Below are 21,583 nucleotides of genomic sequence, written 5' to 3' on the forward strand. Positions count from 1 at the left end.
TAAGTGTAGGTGATGACAGCGAGAGCCCAGATGTTTAACAACCCATTCTACTTGCAAGTGGCCCTGCTTATTGCAGGGGGTTGAACTAGATGACTTTTAAAGGTCCCTTCCAACCCAAACTATTCTATGATTCTATGGTCTTGCTCAGATCAAACAGCTAAAAATTAGGTGAGGTAAATCACATTCTAAATATCTCTGCAGTGTGGTTGTAGTCCCAGTCTCCGGAGTGGAGCGAGTAGCACTTTACTCATCACCGTCATTTTTTTAGTGATAGCATTTGAGTAGGTGGAGACTAGTCCAGAAAGGTGGAAAACAACTGTGAAGGAGTCCAGAGTCTTTCAGAGGCAAGGAATATGGTGGCAGATTTCACCTGGCACTGAAGTTTTATTGATGGTAACAAAGACAGTTTAGGGACTAGGTCTTTTAAATTTGACCTGGACCTATGCCCAGAATCATTCTTTCTCTGTTCCTAGTGTGACTTGAGGCATTTTTCTTTCATGAATACATTGAAGATTGTGTGTATTTATACATATTTGAGGTGCTAAAAAGTTTCTACCTTATGTTTTTGTTAACATTTAAATTAATTTTTCACTCTTTTGTCTGCCCTCATGCAGCCTAGATCGCCCCCCCTAGCAATTTGCTGTGAAGAGTTTAACAGGGATGTCCCTTTTCACTTTAAGAAATAATAATAATCAGAAAGACAGAGATTGGTGTGCTGTCTTTAATTCCAGCTAGATGTGCTAAATCTTTCCCATGTTGCAATGTACCAAATGGCCATTTAGTACACAAACACCACCAAAGGTAGTTGTAAAGTTGTCACTATCCTTCATCTCCTTCAGCTATTTTTGCCCAAAACTCTATTCCATTCAGGGAATCACTTAGAAAGAAACAAACTGAAAATGCAGCATCCATTAGTGAAAAGGAAAAGGATGAAGAACTGCAAGATACTGAGGAAAGTCCAGCAGGAGTGAAGAGTGCCCTTGCTAAAACAGAAGAAGAAGCAGCTGTCATTGTTCAGAGCCATTACAGAGGCTACAGAGTCCGTAAAAAAATAAAGGAACAGCACAAAGAAATAGCAGAGGAAGAATTGTCTGCTGTGGAATTCCTTGAAGCACAACTGCAGCCAGCTCAAAATGATACACTGGAAGAAACAGCAAACAAGGAGACTCAAGATGAAGCTGATGCTGTTACTGACAGCGAGTGGTCTGAGTACACCGACACAGGGAATGTACAGGAGCAACAGAAAACATCTACTGAAGGAGAGGGAGCTTCTGTGAAGCAGACCCGTGCAGTAGAACACGTTGGTGGAGGTGAAGAACAGGCCTCTTTGGAAGAGCCGTCCAGGAAATCTTCTGTCAAAATCACAGCTGAACCTGGTCCCCAGCAAGAACAAGATAATCAAGACATGCTCAGTGCAAATGGGCAAAATCAGGAATCTGCGGTGGTCCAGCCCAGAACTGACAGGGACGTGGAAGGAAACCACCTGAAACACGAAGCTGTGATGTCTATGGGATGTAAAGGAATTATAAGAAAAGAGTCACTAAGAGGCTCATGGAAGCAAGTTGAGGCAGAAAAACAAGGTTCAGAAGACAAAGAGAAGGCAGCAGTGGTTATTCAGAGCAGTTACCGGGGTTACAGAAGGAGGGGACAACTCAGAAAAGAAGGGAAACTACCTTGCAAAAGTGAAGAGAAAACTATAAAGGAGCAAACAAAAGCAGTACACATTCAAAATAATGATGCCCAAACAACAAAAGATAAGGAAAGCACTGGTACAGAGGCTGAAGACTCGAAGCCACTAAAGGGAGACTCGGAGAAGGAGGCTTGTGATTTGGCAGCCTTTTCGCGGCAGGTAAGAAGCTTATAAGCTATGTATGCTGAGCATAATACTAGGAGCAATGACTGAATAGCAAAGTTATTTTATTTTACTGGCTTCAGTGGCACGAAGGTTTTACTCTTTAAACTGAGAATGAGTGTTCTATAAAAATGCCTATTTTGGGTTGTGAGAGAAAATACCCTTTTCAGAAAGGAGGGAAAGACAAAGTTAAGAGTGCTGGCAAAAAATTATGTTAGTTTTAACCTGCTTTAGGTTAAATAGAGAAGTTTTGCCTTTGTTTGTTGAAATGTGCGTTTACCAGGCAAGGCCCTTAATGCAGTAAACTTGTGAAATGCCCCTGTAAATGAAACTAAAAGTTGCTGTGCCAATGTCAGACTCCCACATGTGCATAGAAGTATGCCTACAGCTGCAGAAGCTATTTTGCGTGAGCAAAGCACTGTCTCCTCACATGTGTGAACCAATCTGAAGTAGCTGCAGGACTGGGCTGTGGTGTGGAGTTCCCTATGGTTTTTTCCCTCTTTTTTTTTTTTTCTAAGGAGGATGGGGAGGAAAGTGTGGTAGGGGCCTATGCTGCAGTAGGTAGAGCAATACCTTTTTAATTCATTGTCTTGTCCACTATTTTACCTTTGATTACCTCGGAACATATATACTTGTTTATATAATAATGTAAAATCCTATGTTATATTTTTCAGATATCAAAATTATCTGAAGACTACTTAGCATTGCAGCAAAAATTGAATGAAATGATATTGTCACATCAGCTGAGACCGGTGATGCTGTCCAAAGATAAGCAACCTAACGGCCGACTTTCTTCTCATGTTTGTCAGTCAGGTAATGTTGAACCTTAGTGCTGGCAGAATTTTCATTTGTAAACAGGACTGTCAAGAAGCAACTCCCATTCATGTTTTTAAAGGCCAGGGAACTGGCAGATGAGATAGCTCTGGCTTCTCATATGACTCAGGCTGTTCATTTTTATACTAAGCCCTGTATGAGTACACGTCTGGAACAGTTTCCAGAGAAATATCCAACCCTGGTTGTGATTTACATATTTACCATTTTTCTTGATACTTTGTTTCAGTGCCGCTTAATATTGGTGAATGAAGCATTGTGAGACCTAGACATAGCCTCTCTAGAAATACTTTTATTTGGTAAAAATTCCACATTTGCTTTTTTTACTTATATGTTGCTCCACTGGCTGTGCTATTGGTAAGATATGGGACTACATTTTAAAAACAAAATATTTTTTAGGTACTGTGTCAAACAATTTAACAAAGTTTGTTGCGTTTATGGTGAGTAAGGTTTTAGCTATCCACAGATGCAACTGAGGCTATCAAAACTTGTAACTCCTACCCATGTTGGTGGGTATGTTCTTAAAATTACAAGTTTTAATAATTGTCATGCATTTAACTCACACACTTAAGAGGACATTACCTCCCAAAATGCAAGCATGCTTGGAGCAGATTAGGTGGCAGTGGGGAGGAGTACTGGGAGAATAAAGGTGGAAGACATGGGATTCGGAGCATGCAGATCATTAAGACCTGTGCCCTACGGAGAGGTCCACAAAGAGCTGAGGGAGCGGCTTGAGCCTCTTCATTTGGAATAGATGTAACAGAGGATTTCGTTAGCCTGTGTCTTTTCTGCAGATGTGGAGGAACATGAGGGTAAACAGGGAAGGTGACTGGGTGGGTCTCCATTTCTTCAGGGAGGCCTATGCCAGCCCGTGCCGCTGCACTGCCTCTGGGGAAGATTGCTGCTCCCCCTGCACGGCTGGGATCAGATCCAGGGCTGTCCCTTGATGCCCAGAGCTAACTGTACTATTTTCATTGTGACACAGTGGATTCAGTTGTCGTGTATGCTGAAACTTCTTTCTGTTCCCGTTCCTATGTTGAAGAGATCCTAAAAGTACTTCACCCTCACTTTGCATTCCTCTGAAATGGGTGAGCTGCTAAAGTGAGGGCTTGGTGTTTACAAAATCTAAACCTCTAAGTGTAAACTGGCTGTTAGTAGATAATCTGTGTAGTTCAACCTGTTTCCAATACCAAAGACTGCAAGAGAAGACAGATGTCATATGGAAAACTAAGTGCCATAATCTTTCGTTAGAGACAGAGCAATGCTTGTGATTGCCATCAATGGGTTTGTACTGGGCTCTCTGTTAAATATTGCTGATTTTTCACAAGATAAACCCAAGGAATTAAAAATTCATGCTTTGGAAAATAACTCTTGCTTCTTACATATTTTCCTACAGAAGCTGGAGAAAAGCAGTAGATAGAGGGAAAGGGAATATACAACTCCCTGGTTTATCAGTTAAAGATCTCATCACTTACACAAGTGAACCAGGTGAAAATGTATCAGTACGCTCATGCCATGTGCAAAATGGAGCAAAGACTACCTTCACATTGCTATAAATTGAAGTATCTCTACAGGAGGCAAAAGGATGCCAGATTTTGTCACCTGTGCATGCAACCCTGCTTAAAGTGGTGACCAGTCAGCCACTTCGCTCCCCTTTATCTCTGAAAATGTCCTGCTGCTTTAAACCTCTGTTATGGCATAGTACAATGTATTTCCAATGGTAAAGTGTGTGAAAGTGCTGCATTGTATCCATTTGAACACCGGCATGAAAAATGTCGTACATTTCTTTGTACCGAGTCAAAATGCTTTTTAAGACAACACTGAAACAGTTGCTGAGTTGCATAAGAGATCAGGTCTTTTGCCTCATTTTAATGAGGAAGGAAATAATAATAAATTTTTATTATATAATATAATAATATATAATATAATAATAATAAATTTTAATGAAGGAAATAAGATTTTTTTACAAGCTAATGTTGTGTGATCTTAACAAAAGGAGGATTTATTTTCTTTATGTTTTCTCCCTACAAATGTCTGTATGTGCAACATGACAGCACTTAGCTCTTTTGTGCACCAGGCACAATCTTTACAGCAAGATTTTTTCTGATGATGTACAAGTCCCCCTTTTTTCTCTTATGGATACAAAAATTGAATGTTCGCTGTCTTGACTAGCTGCCTTTTGCAAAAAATGTCAGCAACAGTAATCATAACTTTAAAACAGGAGGAAGCATAAAAAAGGAAGTCCTGAATGCTCATATTCATACAGATAAAAATGTACTTTGTAGTCAAGGCATGCTCATTTGAAGATGGCTTATGCAAATTTTTTGCGTTTTTTTCTTCAAAATAAATATGGTGGACACACACTTGGTTTTTGATTGATGATAGATTAATGATTGATTAATGATTTGATTAATTGATGCAAGTTGGCATGTAGACAAAGTGAATACATAGCTCAGAAGGAGTTAGTCTTTTCAAAGGTGACTGCATTTAAAATGGAATAGTGGGTGCTATCAGACTAAGAAGCTATGACTGAACTAACTACAGAGAAATGTGCCACTAAAGCCCAGGCCAGCTAAAGTTGTCCTGCCTGCTGATACTTGCCCTTAAACATTGTAAAGAAGGAGCTGGCCCTCTCTGTCTCAAACCAAACTAGCCTTTACAACCGGTGTACTGCTGCCCAGCTAGTCACTCACCTGAATGCTCTGCTCCAGTAAGTCAAACCACCCCAAATACAGTCCTGATCCAGTTCTCATTAGAACTCATGTTCCCAACCTTTCTGTAGCCAACTTTCCCTTGATCCCCGTGAGGCAGTATTACCCTTTGGGCTGGATCTGGCTCCTTGGCCCTTTTTGCCTAGCTGGTGTGAGCGGGGCAGCCATACTTTGTGTTTGCTGTGTTCTGTTGTTGACCCAAGTGCCTCCTACAACTTGTGCAGCTACTCGTGATAAATGTAATGAAGGTGACTTTTGCCAGACATTGAACTTCAAAAAATCAAGAAGGAAGGCTGGCTGGCTCTAGTCAAACACTGTGTTCTACCCTGATTTCTCACATCCCCACAGCTGTATTTATAACTGCTAACCAGTCCACTGAAAGACCTGTCCTGGTATGGAGTGTGTTCTTTTTCTACATTTGTATGTAACTCACCTGAAAGGAAAATTGTTTCCTTTCCAACTATGATCAGTGCACAGGGCACTGCAGGCAGGGAATACACTGCCGTAATTGCCCAGCTTGCCTGTGAGCTGGTTGGAGCCTAAGCATTACAGAGCTCAATCACAGAGCTGTGTTGTCTTAACTTACGTAGATGTTTATTACAGCAAACATGATCTAACTAGATGTAGAGAGTATTTAAGTAAAAATGGGTGTACATTTAAGTAAAAGTAGGGGCAGATTCAGTTCATTTACTGTTCATTACAGTTCAGTACTGTCTACAGCACAGGAGTTAGCAGCGGCCTGGATATCGTACTTTCTTCCTCTGTTCAGTGTGGTAAGATAACTATGTAAAACAAAGACTTGAGGTAAGGTACTGCAGATTATCGTGCTAAAGTGAAGCAGGTGGACGCAGTGAGTGATCTACTGTCTGTTAAACAGGGAGGAACCTTCCTGTCTTCTTGCCTACATTCTGTGTTACAGTACAATTTGTACGCACACATTTACAGAAGGATATGCTCTTACTGCAGGTTTCCCTCTAGGGCTACCGTTGCTGTCCTATGCTTCTGAAGACAACGATTGTTGAGCTTTAGCTATTCTTTAAATCATGTAGTATTTGTATTTACCTATTTGTAAGTACTTTGGTCATTTATTTACACTTCTTCCTCAGCTTGACTAGTTTTATATGTCATTCTACAGCGATAACATGTGAATTGTATTGTGTAGCTGTATGCCAGGTATGAATACTTGTCCACCTTCATCTGTGAGTTGGTGACTGTTGTTGGATTGGAGAATTTACTGGTTCCTCTAATAAAATATTTAATTGCATTGCTATCCACAGAAAGGGAGGAACTGTGGGGCAGCTGGATGGTATACTGTGACAAATGTTGAGATTTTCATAACTGTTTATTTTGATAAGAATGCAAAGCCTGCAGTTTAAAGAACATATGAGCAAAAAGGTTAAATTAATCTTAAATCCACAAGGTTAAGTTGTTCTTAAGTGAATTTATTTGTATTTATAAAAATGCATAAAGCAAGCTGCACAAGGTTCCTGGAATAAACAATATTCCCTGTGGCTTGAATTTCTGAGTAGGTTGTATTTGCTTGCTAAATGGATTCAGCTAAACATAATGGCTGCATCCCAGGACTGCACCTTTGGACTGCTGGTGAGCCTTGGGTTATGATGGTGTCAGAATGGATGCACACATAGCCACTGTCAAGTTTTTTGAGGTCAAAGCCTGAAGTGAGGGGAATTTGATCTTTATGGGAGCAAATTTTTTCTTTGTTCTCCAGATGAATAATGGCACCCATCCTTGTAAGTATTAAATGACAGTTCAAGTACAAAATCTCAGGAAGATAATTTTCTATATTTAAAATTAAATTCACGTGGTACAAGGAACTCCGGTGCAGCTGAGGACCTGTTCAGCTACACAAAGCAGTGAATCGGGCTCATCCAGGGCTCCTCCTGCTGTAGGCTGCTGCAGCCCTGTTTGCATGGGTTTTGTGGGCAGCCCTTGTAAGGAACAGGGAGCCCGCGTAGCACTGGCTCTGCAGAGCAGTATTGACTGTCTGATCTGTCTTCTTTGCAAGTGAGTGGCCAGCCAGGGAGCACCGAGGTGTGGGACTAGAGAAAAGCAGGGTAGTCAAGCTCTTCTGCTGTTTGGTTGTTCTCAGCTACTGGAGTGGCCCTTTGGACACCCTACAGACAGGACATAGAAGATCTGTGGTGGGAGCTGGTCAGATCTGTGCAGAACAGAAGATCTGGTCCACGGAAGTGGAGCACAGCCATTTTTCTTAAACATCCTCTTCTAAATAGCCAGGACTAGTCAGGTCACCAGGCTTTCCAAAGGGAGAGTATTAGTGCCAGCCAGAGAATGAAACTGCTTCCCTCAGTGGGGTTAGCAGGACGTAAGTGCGAGAGGTCAAACACTCTCGGCTTCCGCTGGATGCAGTCGGAAAGTTCTCGGTCTCTTTTAGTTCCTAGTTCTAGGTCTGTGCCAGAATAATCCCTCTGTTTTCTCCAGATTGCTAAGCATTTGCATCCATCAACTGTAATTTCCAAATTTGGCTGTGGTAAACATCCCGTGAGTAAACAACGCCTAAAAATTACTAACCAGAATGTGAAAGAGCAGTGCTTTTCTATGTGCAAATCCGAAGCTTCAGTAGTTACATCCTCACACTATGTACAGTTAGGACAGGAAAAAGGTGTGCACATAAATGTTGTGAGCAGTGATTGCTGTTCACTTCTCAGTATCAAGTCCTGGAATTCCAGTTACTATATTTGCATTTTTCTGATTACTTCCAAGCCCCTCTACAAAACCCATACAATTACTGCTCCTATTCTTGTTTTTCTTCCTGCTTTATTCTGAGTCTGGCTTTATACTTCCTGTCCCCGTAAGACGTGGAACAGCACTGAATGAAACATGTAACATTTCACTTCAATGACTTGAAGATGGGTTTATCTGTTTCTCCAGGTGGCCTAATAAATAGAGACCTTTCATCACTTAGATGCTTATCACAGCTGTAACCACTATTTCTCCAGACTTCAGATCTGTTGTTGTCATACGTTTTTACGTTAGCATCCATGGGTGTTGATTCCTCAAGATTGTTGTCTTCCAAGCCTATCGTTGTATGTCAGAATGTGCAGACACAGTTCAACCTAAAGGGCTGTTGATACTGACTCATCTTTATTCAAGCATTTCTTGCTCATACTTGAATGATTCAAGCACATGCAGCTCTCCGCAGTTTCCATAGTTTGTGTTGGTGTTCAGGATACACGTACCTTAAAAGAGCTGGTCCTAAATGTCCTTGTCCCTTTTCTTATTTGGAGCTTTCAGTGAGGGCTGAGTGTGAAAGTATAATTAATACCTTGTAACAACACGGCAGAGTCAAAGAGTGTGTGTGCAGGTTACGTAGGAACCTTTGAGGTGGTGTTAAACGAGCTAGCAGAGATACTGATAGGAATAAGGAATTTTCCTTAGATTTGCTAAGCCGTCTTTAATGTTACCTGGCAGCCAGACCATTCATCTGCCTTTGCTGACCCTTAACTCTGTAATTCATTCATTCTCCTGGAGAGTGAGCTTAACTTTTAATAAACTTCCCATCATCACTTGACCAACTAAGTTTTGACAGTCTGATTCAGGTCTGGGCAGGAGAGAGGTTTAGGTTCCTGGGAATGGGTTACAGCATGGCTGACATACGCTGTTAAGGTTCAAAAGCAAAGTATCCAGGTCATGAGAACAAAACCTCTTTCTTCTGACTAATTGAGTACAGACTGCATACTCTTAGGCAGTTTGAGGAAAATTATTCTCCCTTTCAACTTGTTCAACTCGTCTTCCTATTGGTAAAACATTTAAAAAGGAGTGTCTGTGTAGCATCAAATGTTTTTCTTTCCAGTTTCTCCTGTGCATTGCTTCTAAGGCCTGGGAATGTGTTGCAGCAGTGACGGCACCTGTGCAGGCAGACCTAACCACAGGGTGCGGGCTGGCTGCAGAGCTGGGAGCCTCGGCCCAGTCCCTCAGTCCGGCTCCGTAGCTGTGCCAAGGACTGACTGGGACAGATCCTTCAGCAAGTCTCAGTGTGTCGCGCTTTGTGCATCTCATTTACCCTGCTGGTGGGATAGGAATGGTAACGCCAGCCGGATATTTCCAAAGGGCTTGGACAGCTACAGTTCTGAATGGTTTTCGTATCATTGTTGTAACATATATATTTAAATGTTTGTTAGATAGAAAGCATCAGTTTTCCTTTTACATGTAAAGCATACGGCCAGATCTTGCTACAGATACTTGAAGTCTTAAGGAAAAATAGGCTATGGAGAGACCGAGCTTCAATAGAAACCTTTTCCTTGTAACGGACTCCAGAAGCAACATAATTGGCCTATTAATAACTGAATGATTTTACTCCTGTCTGCTTCATTGCCTACTGCAGAAAGGTATGGGCCATCTGGAAAACAAGCACATCAAACTCACCATTTATCAGGCTTGCGTATCTAATTTGCCTTCCACCTTTAACTCTACTAAGTAAATGATTTCTGGAATTACCAGCAACTAATGAAAAAGCAAGTTTTACCTTGTGAGGGGAGCTATCCAATAGAAGCAACTACCACATCAGCTTTATTTCAGTAGCAATGAACACACAAATCTAAGTGCAGAAGGAAATCACAGGTTCACTTTCTGGTGAAACAGAGACAGCTAAACCCACCAAACTTTTTTACTTACTGTGTAATTTAGGGACAAAACTCAGAATTGCACTTTCAGCCTTCTGTTGTAATTTTAAAAAGGAATAATGGAGGTCCAAGCTTAGAAGGCTGTCTGCCCCAACATGGTATTCCTGTCCCCTCAATTCTTTTGCGTAGCTCATACGTATGTACAATGCATGAGCCAAGATGGAAAGCTGTTTTTGATTGAAACCCTTATCGTTGTCAAAATGATGTTTTCTGAATGTAAGAGGAGTCTTCTTTGCAGAGCACTTATGCAAGAAGTATACAAGTAATTTCAGTTGGAATAATTGTAATCTAGCATATGATTATGCTATACGTGTTTGACAGTGATGAATTAAATAACATCACAGCATACATAGTAATGAATTCTTAGGGGACAATAAAAAATTCTTAGGTATTATGACAGCCTTTTCTTTGGGATTTTCCTAAAGCCCTCGATTTGGCTTCATTTTCTTTTTCCAGATTTTCATGCAGTCATGATTTTTGACACAATTTTTAAAATGTCCTACAGAAGAGGGGTTAGGTGTTTCTATTCAACTACAGTGAATTTTAAGGGTTTTTGTAAGGTATTGTTTTCAGTTTAGGCTCCTGTTGTGTTTAAAAATAAAATAGGCAATGCCTCTACTCTGTCACAAATGGAAACTCAGATAACTCCAGGTGGCCCATTTGAAATGCAGCAGGGTAAGAACAGCCCATGTAAGAGCACAGTCAGGCCTGCTATACCTATGCAAATCAAAGAATGTAATTTATATTTAATACAGGTTACTGAAATGAATTTATTGCATCTAAATTCCATTGTTTAACATGAATTATCTGTACCCTGCCTTAGAAAAACACTATTGTTCTCTTAAGTGCAAAATGTTAAAAGATACCTGTTCATTCATTACATGAGAAGCAGCCTGCATTTCAGATAAGAAACTAAAACAATAAATGTAATCATTACCCAACTGCAATTTAAATGAACATTATTCATCCTGCCTCCTCTGTATATCCATGACCTTTACAAGCCTTTATTTATCACACGTAACAAAAAACTTACACAGCTAATTTTGCAGGAATCAACACTGATGTATTACTGACCATTTCTCATTTTAAATGATTGTGCCACCTCCTTAATTAAAAAGATGTCTGATGCACACAGGAGAGTTTTTATTTTTATCGTGTAAAAGGGTTTCTGATGGTCATTAGAAAACAAAATACGTTCTTCCTTCTAAGACTCAGTCATATGTAGTTAGCACATTGGGTTTATGGAGTTAAAGTCACTTCATGTGAACGAGGATTAGATCAGCAGAACACATTCAGTAATTCATTGGGAGCTACATCCTCATTCCACCCGCACGCTATATTCATTTATGGGTAAGGAGATCTTTTTTCCTGTGGACTGCCCTCTGAATACTTCTGTGATGGGACCAGGGCAATCTAAAACCTCACTGGATGATGTAATGTACCTGGACACACGGTTCACCATGCCTAGAGCTTGTGCTGTGACTTCATTCATCACCCTATTTGTGTCCCTATGACCCATCTCTGTCGTAGGGGTTCTGCTGCCCTGCAACCCCTGCCTCCTTCATCATGAAGGAATTGCAGTAGCCCCCTATTAACTTTTCCCATAGCTGAAGCTGAATGTAAGGTGATCATGCTCGCCACGCTGTGCTTTTGTGGTTCCCCGGCCCACCAGAGTCAGTGCTGTCAGAATTGCATGTAGATTTTTAAGAAGAAAATACCCAAGAAATTTGCCTAGTTCCCCATGTGCCAGCCAATGGAACCCACAAGTCAGTGTCCAGCTCTGAGTTTGGAGACAGTTCCATTTTGTGTTAGAATCTTGATTTCATTTCCATTAGAATGAAAACATTTTTTGCATGTTTTCAGAAAGTTTTTGTAGAAATACACCACAAGTTGAGTACACTAAACAAGATTATGCTGGGTGCAATGGACATGGTCACGCTGGATTGCGCAGTGGTACATGATTTGGCTTGAAATAGAACAGCCTCAGCAGGAGACCTTGGGGAAAATACACGCCACGATAATGTAGAGGACTAACCTCTGAATCAGAGGTCTAATTCTAGTTCCCTCATTTGGCACCCTAATGACTGACTTGAATCTGCAAAAAATATCATCCCCGCCACCCAGGTCCCTGTTACAAGATGGTAGCCTTCCAGCAGTCTTCAGAGTCCTTTTCTGAACGTGAAGCATCAGCCCTTTGCAGGAGGAGAAGCCTGTGCCAGGCAGAGTGCTGGGCTGTTCCAGCCTGACATTCGTTACGTGGCGTGTGTCCACGGGGTAGTCAGGACTCAAACAGATAAACCCATTCCCCTTTCCAGTCTGGTCATCAAAATGCCCCAAACAGTTGCTTTCTTCAGTTACTGCAAGCAGTAAAAGTGGCTATGTGGATTTTTTGCTCTCTTTGGTGAAATTCTCTCCTGTTTTTGTAAAAGCCTCCCATTCTGTGAAGAAATAAGCATTGCTGTCTTCTGCTTTTTTACAGTTGTGGCCAAAGTAGAAGACTCGCGCCCAATGCAGAGACCCCCAAGGCGGCCACGGAAGCCTAAGACATTAAATAATCCAGAAGACTCCACCTACTACACTCTAATACATGTGAGTTTAGCAAGCTTTTGTGGTCTAAGACTGCCAGATAATTCCTGCCTAAACTTTCTTTCTGAATGCCCTATTCGCTGTATTCCTTTCTAATACAACACAACAGCTGTGCCCTGCTGAAAGGATGCAGGCCACAAACTTCACATGTCAAACTAGATTTGAAATTATTAAGGTTCAGAGTTGCCCTGATTGGGGCCCTGCGTCAGACCAATTTTTAGTTTCGTACCGAAACATACAGACATTAATTACATGCATAAGCAGCATTTGCACTTTCAATACCAAATGAAGTGCCCAGTCTCCGTAGTTTCTTTGTAAGTCATGAGAGAGAAACCGGTTCATTCGGAGAGCTATTTTCAGTGTCTAAATTAGTGCTGGATGTTGCAGAGAGAGCAAATATTAAAATAGGCTATATTAGTATGCACACTGTAACTTCCTTTACAAATGTGTCAGATTGTGATTGGGAAGGAATTGGCAAATACCAGCAGCTCAAGAGACTAATGGATTTCAGCGTCTCTATTTATAGCCTTTGGTCCAAGTTCAGATACCAAGGGCTGCTTTCCACTCTTGACTTCAGTGCCCTCAAATACAGGAAAAGAGGCAAGAAAGTAAGCAGAAAGAGGAAAAATGTAAAAGCAGCTCGGAAAGCAGTTCCAACAAAAAAGCAATTAAACTCATTTGCTCGAGGTGCCTGTATCTTAGTGACCCATTTTAACAGCCGGTGAGAGCCCAGCTAATAAACTAACCGTAGCAATTGCTTCTCCTTTCAACAGAAGGTGTCACCAGGGCCTTTAGGGATACTTGTGTCTGGCATACCAAAAAAGACAAATACAGCTATGTTTTATTATTGGGGCTTTGAAATAACACGGCTTTGGAACAGTGATATTCTGAAAAGAAATTATATTCTTAAAAATAAATTGACATGTAAGAATAAGATTTGTTTTGTGAAAGCAAGATTGGTGAGAAAAAGGATGGAAATGAAAGGCATGACACTGAATTCTGTATTAGGAAATTTCTGAGGTGAAGTGTAATTCTGAAGTAAATGCATATTTAGAAAGCCGAGTCTATACAGTCAGGAACATAGTATTTATTGAAAGCTAATTTGTTACATGGCCAGCTCCATATAGAAAACAGCCATCGCATCAGTGCGAACAAAAACTGCAGTAATGCCGGGGAATTTTTAAACAAATTTTTAGCAGTGGTTTCTCAAGGTATTCATCAGTATTACCTTCAATTAGTGGTATTTTTCAAGAAGCCATGAAAAAAAAAAAAGCCTGGCTCCCTAACACTGGTAAGGGAAAGGTTCAGTATAAACAGCTGTACACTGAATCTTAGAAAGGAGACCAGCTGGTTCTTAGATTCTTAGACCTTGGGCAAGTCATTGAGCTCTAACTTGAGGGTAGTCAGCTTTTCCAGCTATCATGAATTTTCCACCTTATTAAAAATCTCTGTGACCTGCAGGTATTCGCAGATGATCATCAAGCCCAGATCACCTGAAAGTGAAGGCACAAAATATGAGTGCATTTTCTGAAAAATTTCCTGTCTTCTGCAAAAATAGATATTTCTCTCACAAGATGTTACAGATATTAATTAGACACCTTCCCTTCTCGCTCATCTCCTTGCATATCAAATGAGCTGAAGTGGTGCTCAGATACAAATGAATTCTGACAATAGCCCATTGTTCATACAAGGCGCTGAAAGTTTGTTTGGGGGTTTATTTCTTCAGATCACCCTATCATTTTGAAATTATATGTCTTGTGCATTTACCCGCATAAGAAGTGTCTGTCCATGAGGATTTCTGGTTCTCAGTGACTTTGCAGCGCATGGATTTGCATTCACTAATTCTAGTAAGTTTTCCCTCACTTGCAAGAAACACAATTAAGACCAAAATTAAGACCATCTGCACTTAAAAATACTGCTTTTGTAGTGTGATGCTTTAGATGCTGCAGCATAGCATTGTTTTGGCTGTAGGGACAGAAATCTATTATAGGTAAGAAATTATTCACATTCCTTATAAATCTCTCTCCTCTGCATTTCTGGATGTTTTATATCCTAAAGGTGCTTTTGCCACCTAGTATACTGCTTTTTAAATGTCCATTTTGTTCTATTAAAACCTGTGACAAGACCGCATTGACATTAATGAGAAGAGGATTATGACTGCTGTCACTGTGTTGCCTGTATTCATGGGAATTCTCATGGCATCACAGTAAATTTGCCTCAGTGAGATAGTGCTGAACTTCATTAAAACAACTATAGATATCTGAACATTTGAGATCTCCTTTTTTGTTCTGATCACGAATGCTTTAGCTTCTTTTCACAGTGTGGCAACTGAAATTTGGGAGTAACAATGCTAATCCCATTCTCAAAGATTCTGAAAAGAGATGTTTCTGGGGCACTTGCTCAGCAAATTACATTCTCCATATTTTCTTTTAATGCAAAATATACAACACTCTCCTACCTAACATATGATGAAGTGTATTTTTGCATAAGCTTTCCTTTTAGTATTTTTTAAATTACTTTGTATTTTCTTAGAAATCAATACAAGATGAAAAACGGAAACCAAGAAAAGAAAGGTAATTTTTTTCATTATCTCACTATTGTCATTTTAGTACTCTAGAAGTAGTTCTTAGCTCTACTCAAACCAGGAGAATAAAGCATTAAAAAAAAGCACAGTGATTTGGTGATTCACAGGAAGGAGACTGTATACAAAGTTCAAATATGCAATTTTCGACAACAAAAATCCATTATGGAATTCAGTTATTCAGTTTTACCACAGCATGGCCCTTTACCATGGCAACACAAGCACAATAATAAGTTAAGATAAGGTCCACATCAAAGATTGTTCTGACACAGAAAATAATTGAAGGTGCTTAAAATTCCAGTCAAAGCAAATGAACAACCAGGTCTTTTTTATTAGCAAAAATACAAAGACTGCTAAAATTCTCTCATAAAAAATATATGACTGTTTGGAAATAGATCATAGAAAATTAAAACAATAATTATTAAAAACAGATAAAGAAGAGTAGCCATTGACATTTCAACCAGAAGTCTTTTCTTTGCAGTGTAGCTAACCTATTTCGATGCACCTCTGCAGAAAGAGAGGAAGCAATAGATATGTTCTGCCCTTCTGTATCTTAGATCCTGTAGATCTGGTTCACAGCTCCTGACATACACCATAGCTTTATTTTTTTTGTGTTTCTTTACTTCAGCTTTTTTGCTGCTCCCCAGTGACGTTGCTGTAGTACTATAGCATACGTGCTATGGTAGCCTGGTCATAGCTGCAAGATGAATGGGCTTTTAACATTACCCTTGGCTGAGGCTGCAGAATACAAACTCTGTATCTAAAATATGTATCTTAAAGGAAGTTACCTGACATTATATGCACATAATATGTGTTCACAGCATCTAGCTTCATTCAACCACAGTTTAAATTGCATTTGATTATGTCACTGCTTAAAGGATTCACTTAATGTCCATGTGCCCCATGTCTGGTCTGTTACAGCTCTTCTGATGTCATTCGAATCCTGAAAAAATTTCACACTTACTGTTGTCTCACATTTAGCCAAAAAAAAAAAAAAAAATCCAAATCTAGTGTTTTCTCTCATTTGGCCTAAGTTAGGTTTCATTCATCTTAAATCTACTTAACCAGTTCCATGACTGCATCTTCTTTCATGTGCTGGCTCTGTATTAGTAGAACTTAGCAACTGAAATCAAATTAATTATTTCTGGTTCCTACCAATGTGAGAATTGAATTCTGAACTTCTTTTTTTCAGGGTGCTTTTAGGATATTATTTTTGCCCTAGCCATTCTGAACTGGATATTGGGATTGTTTTTTTCTGTGTATATGATACCCTGAATAGCATTCATCTAACAAAATAAGAGACATCTGCATTATTGACACCACTATCTGAACTAGTTGCTTTAGACTCTTTTCTTGTACTCAGAGAAAAAAATAGTCACCTTTAGGAAAATGATTTATCTCTTCCTCAAAGAGATATCTAAAATAGGTCAGATAAATTATACCATAAAAATGCTTCTCCATTGAGTATAATGGCAAACCCAAACAATTTCAGTCATATATGTTTGCTTTATGTACATCTAAAAGTATTTAGCATTTAAAAATTCTCAACATCTGCATTGTACAAGAGTCACATTTCAGAAACTGATTTCTTGTGCTTATATATATTTTTCCTTAGATTCTCGACACATAAACACAACTAATAATGATATTGGTTGGCCTTATTTTTGAATGATGAATATAATATTGAAAAGTGAAACCGTTAACTTAGTGTACTTATTTATTGACAGTCTGAGCAAAGTGCTAGATTTAGATATCTACTACCAAGAAATTTCATCTACTGATTCCACCTCAAAGGACAGTGCTTCTACCACAAGAAAGAAGAGACACCCAGCTGAGCGCAGGACTTCAATTTTAAGAGCGACTGATCGGTAATTCATACAAAATAGTAAAAGGAAAAAATAACTGTTGTATAACCTTGTTGAGGTATTCAGAAGATTCACAAAAGAAAGATACACTTTCAAATTAGACATAAATCTGGTTTTTGTATTCATGGAATCTTGCCAAATCAACTTGTAAAACGTATAGCTGAAAATTTCCCACCTTTATGCAGCGGGGGCAAACGCTAGTATGGTTGGTGTTCAGCCTACCTGCTAGTTTCTGGCTTCCCAAGTGCCAGATGAGATGGACAGACACCTGCTGTAAATCTCTAACCTAAAATCAAATTAAACTAAAGCAGAACCTAAAGCTTTTGTTTGTGACTCAGGCTTTAAATAGGGTGGATGGGCGCAGAACTCTCAGGCTGCTTTCTGCAGATGAGCCACCAGCTTAAGTGCCTCCTTTTCCTGCTGTCCCATGTCAGCGTACATGTCAGAGCCTGTGGTGGAGCCCACCAAGGTGGGCAGCCAGGAGAAGAACCCTAAAGGGGGCTTTTGCTCAACCTCCTTCCCGCATGGACTCCGCAGAGGGTGACCGCTGCTGAGCTCAGCAAATTCATATTCTCACTCTTGCCAAGGCACCCACACACGCTGCAGGTGCAAACATGTACTTATATAGCTTTATATATTTCTGTCTTCTTGAGTCTTCATAGATATAAGAAAAACTGGGAAAATATCTAGGTGAAAAGCTTAAGGGAAGCACTAAGCCTGGGATGACCACTGAATTTGAAAACGTATCCAAACTGATGGAGAAAATATTTGTAAAATGTTTTGTGCCCTTTACATGTATTTTTTTTTTGGCATTTCTTCAGGTAGCATCTAAATTAGTGTTAGAAAGGTGTTGTGAAGGCATGGAATTACAAATAATAATATCAGGGAAGTACCATACTGTTTACATCCCTTGGAAAATGTTGCATTTCTAGGGTTGTTAATTCCACCAAATCTGTCACCCTGGGGTCTGGTTTAGACAAATGAGAATTTTGCCACTGAGCTCTCTAAAAGGGATTTCTTACCTTTTATTGTGTGCTGCTCTGAGTGCATCCTAATTAGCCATAGTGAAAAAAATCTGTGTAACTTAAATTTACACTGCTGCCTCTGAGGGCAGTTGCAATTAATAAACACTTCTGCACTTTCGTCTCTCTCAAATGGGGCTACCTGGATCTAAAGACTATACAGTCATTTCAATCTACGGAAGTGAAGCATTGAGTATTTTTATTTGGCAGTTTACCTTCGACGCTGGTGTAGGACCAGTGGTGGGGTACACTTTCAGTACAGAACACTGCATTTTTTTGTAATTATTTCAGAGTAATATACTTTTTAAATAACTGAGTTTTATTTTTAGTCTTGCTCCATGGTAACATCTCGTGCCATGTCACCGTTCCAGGCTGTCAGAGGTGGCTTCCAGAATGCATCTTGCCATCTGGGGGGGGGGGGGGGGGGAAATAATGAGCTGGACACTTACAGTGGGCTCCACAGGCAGGTTAAAAACAGCAAACAAATTTACGCCAACTGAAAATCTGGTTCAGTAACCATTAGGCAAACGCTACTGCAAAGCACCCCTGTGTTCTCAACGTTTTAATGTCCTTCTATTGTGTCCCTTTTGTAGAAGAACATGTTGTTCTTCCGTCTTCATCTGCTTTGAGTATATACAGTGTTTGTTCCGAGATGCCTCCTTTATGCAGCACGGGAAGAGGCCTAGCAAAGTCAGTTGATTTTTTTTCTTTCTCCTTTCATTTTTTCCCCCCGAGGGTGGCAGTTAAGCAGTCGATTAGGAGTGTTTGCCAAGGTAAATGTTTTGACTTTAATTTCTAAACCATTTCTGCGTTTAATCCCTAGGTCGAGGGTTGCAGAAAGCCCCCTGGAAGAGGGTAAACCCGAAAATAATCCCTATGACTACAGACGACTGCTGCGGAAGACCTCACAGCGCCGGCGCCTTATCCAGCAGTTCTAGCTGCTGCTGCTGTTCCTGCTGCCATTTGGCTTTTATTAGCATAATCTTTTTTATCATTTTATACCATGTGTTTCCTTTTTTTTTTTTTAAATCTCCAACATTTCAAGTTTACAATGTGTGTGTTCATGTGAATATGAATTACTGTGGTTTACAGCCCAACACCATTGCAAAGGGACACTGTCAGTCACATATAATATACTTTAAAAAAACCTAATATAAAAATCAGCTTTTGGATACCACTGCTACATCTTGAAATTATTAGACATTAAGCAGCTTAGATCTAGTTTACTTTCCTCAGTGCATATTTCTTTTTCTGCATTTCATCAGTCTCATCCAATTAAAATAGATCATTTGGTTTATAGTTCCCTAGTTAAGCTTTCAAATTCCCATATGCACCTTCAGAAAACCTTACTTATAGTTTGTAATAAATTGTTTTACAGGAAAAAAAATTCATAAGAACACCATAGGGGAATATCTGCTCATTTTAGGTTTACAATGCCTAAATTTTGGGATGAACTGTTTGTGGCAAGGGTTCCTCTAATGAAAACAAACATAAATGATTAACTGGATAGCACATTATGGCAGTCAATTTCATTATTGACTTTACTGTAAAGCTAGTAGCCAGTTTTAAAGGTCAATATTGTGTGTATAATCTTTATGTTGGAGATGTCCATTTATGGGAAGTATATCCAGCCCTCTTCTCTGCCTCAGAGCTTTGTGACTAAGTGATGAACTTTTAAATCATGTTTGCTTTGTTCTCCTTTGCATTAGATTTTTAGGAATCTTAATCTCTGGGATGCCAAGAAAGGAACAGAAAGATGCTCTCTGGTTGATTGCCGCCTAAATGTGACGATCATTCTTAATCAGTTCCACTAGAACTGAAGTGGGAATAGCCACCGTGTTCAGATTTTCCCCCGATTCCTTATTTGAAAGACCTTATTTCACAGAAACCACACAGATAATTGCTGTGCTTCCTTTCATAATTGCATGTTCCCAGCTGCAAAGCAAGAGCAGGCAGATTTCCCGATGGCAGTGTAGAGGCCTGATCCTGCTCCCTCGCTCAGCTCTCCTAAATACTGCGATGGGCGGTGGCAGCGAGGCGCAGGGGCTGGTTTTTTGGCTGTTCCCCCCACACTTGGCCTGTTCCCCAGAGACAGGTAACGGCTGCTTCTTCTTCTGCACCTAGTTGTAAGGCTGCGCACCAGACTGGAATCTGCTGCAATGTAAAATTTGCAATAGATTGGTTAAATTTTTAAATCTGTTTTAAAGTTGCTTTCTCTTGTATTGTTTAAACGGTCAAGTAAATAAAAACGCACAAGGCAGCGCAAAGGGTTGGCTGTGTCTGAATTACACCCAGAACTGACCGCGCGCTGTGGACTGGGGCATGGGCGAGCGAGGCGGCGAAGGGCTGACAGCGGCCTCTCGCCGTGGAAAGCCGGAGTGACCGTCTGCGTTTCCTTCAGGCCGGTGTGACCTGGAAACTGGAAGAGACCTGTAATTTCAGAGGTGCCTGGGCTGCTTTTCTTTTTGCTTTCCCACCAGGGCAGTGTTACAGAACATCAAGACATTGCCCTGAGCTTTCGGGAGGGGGAGAAAACAGTCCCAGTAACCCTGTGGGTGCACGCGGCAAGCGGAGATGCCCTCGGCCGAGCAGAGCCTGGGAGCCCACAGGGCCTGGCTGCGAGGAGCAGTGGGGGCCTGGGCGAGCGGGCCAAACCCGGGCCTGGCGCGGCCTCGCCTCCCTCCCTCCCTCCGGGGGCTCGGAATCCCTCCCGCGCCGGAGCAGAGGCAGCCGCGCCCGAGAACCGACCGGTGCAAGGGGGACGTTTGGTCGCCTTCGAAAACGTCGTCGGGGAGGGAAGGCGGCCGGTTGTGTTCCCCCTCCCGCAGCCTCGCCTCGGAGACCCGCTGCCTCCCGCGGGGCTGCAGCATCCCCGGGGGGCGCGGGGAGACCCCGGGGGCGGCCCGGGGATGCCAGGGCTCCTCCCGCCACCTCCGCGGGCGCGCAGCCGGGACCCCTCTGCCCGGCCCGGGAGCGGGGCCTGCCCCCGACCCAGCCCCGCACCGGCGCCGTCCCCGCGGCGGCCCGGCCCGACGGGGTCCCCGCCGGTGGCTCCGGGCAGGGGGGGCGGCGGGGGCCCGGGCGGGCTGTCCCTTCCCCGCCCCGTGGCTCCCCCGCCGCTCGCCGCCTGCGGCAGGGTCTCTCCCGGCCTCGACGCCGCCGCTCCGGAGCCCCCTGCCCGCCGCCGCGGGGGTGAGAGGCGGGGGGTGTGGGGAGGATATTTCTCGTCCCTTTGAAGCTCACAGGACTGGGGACGTTTCCCCTTAGCCCCAGCGACCGGTATCCCAGCCCCCGCCCCGGGGCACCGGGCTGGACCGCCGCGCCAGGTCCCGGAAAACCACCCTTCTGCCCCCGCCTTCTGCCGCCTCCACCCCCCGTCGGCGCCGGGCTCGGGGGGGCCCTTCACGGCAGCTTCCCCCGGGCGGGGAGCAGCGGGCGGGGCGGGGGGGGGGGGGGGAGCAGCGACCGCGGCAT

At 41.9% G+C, this 21,583-nt stretch overlaps 1 protein-coding gene across 4 annotated transcripts in view; it reads left to right on the forward strand.

The window, feature by feature from the left end:
- MYO3A (myosin IIIA) overlaps positions 1-20,357 on the forward strand; it is a 155,023-nt gene extending 134,666 nt beyond the window's left edge. For all 4 annotated transcript variants that reach the window (XM_075419554.1, XM_075419557.1, XM_075419556.1 and 1 more), the window contains 6 exons: positions 871-1,849; positions 2,527-2,665; positions 12,535-12,644; positions 15,174-15,214; positions 16,950-17,090; positions 18,933-20,357. In XM_075419554.1, coding sequence (XP_075275669.1) covers positions 871-1,849; positions 2,527-2,665; positions 12,535-12,644; positions 15,174-15,214; positions 16,950-17,090; positions 18,933-19,047 — 1,525 coding nt within the window. In that variant the 3' untranslated portion in view covers positions 19,048-20,357. The remainder of the gene's footprint in view (positions 1-870; positions 1,850-2,526; positions 2,666-12,534; positions 12,645-15,173; positions 15,215-16,949; positions 17,091-18,932) is intronic.
- The last annotated feature ends 1,226 nt before the right edge of the window (positions 20,358-21,583 follow it).

Source organism: Opisthocomus hoazin, chromosome 4 (genome assembly GCF_030867145.1).
Source record: "Opisthocomus hoazin isolate bOpiHoa1 chromosome 4, bOpiHoa1.hap1, whole genome shotgun sequence".
NCBI classification, from domain to species: Eukaryota; Metazoa; Chordata; class Aves; order Opisthocomiformes; family Opisthocomidae; genus Opisthocomus; species Opisthocomus hoazin.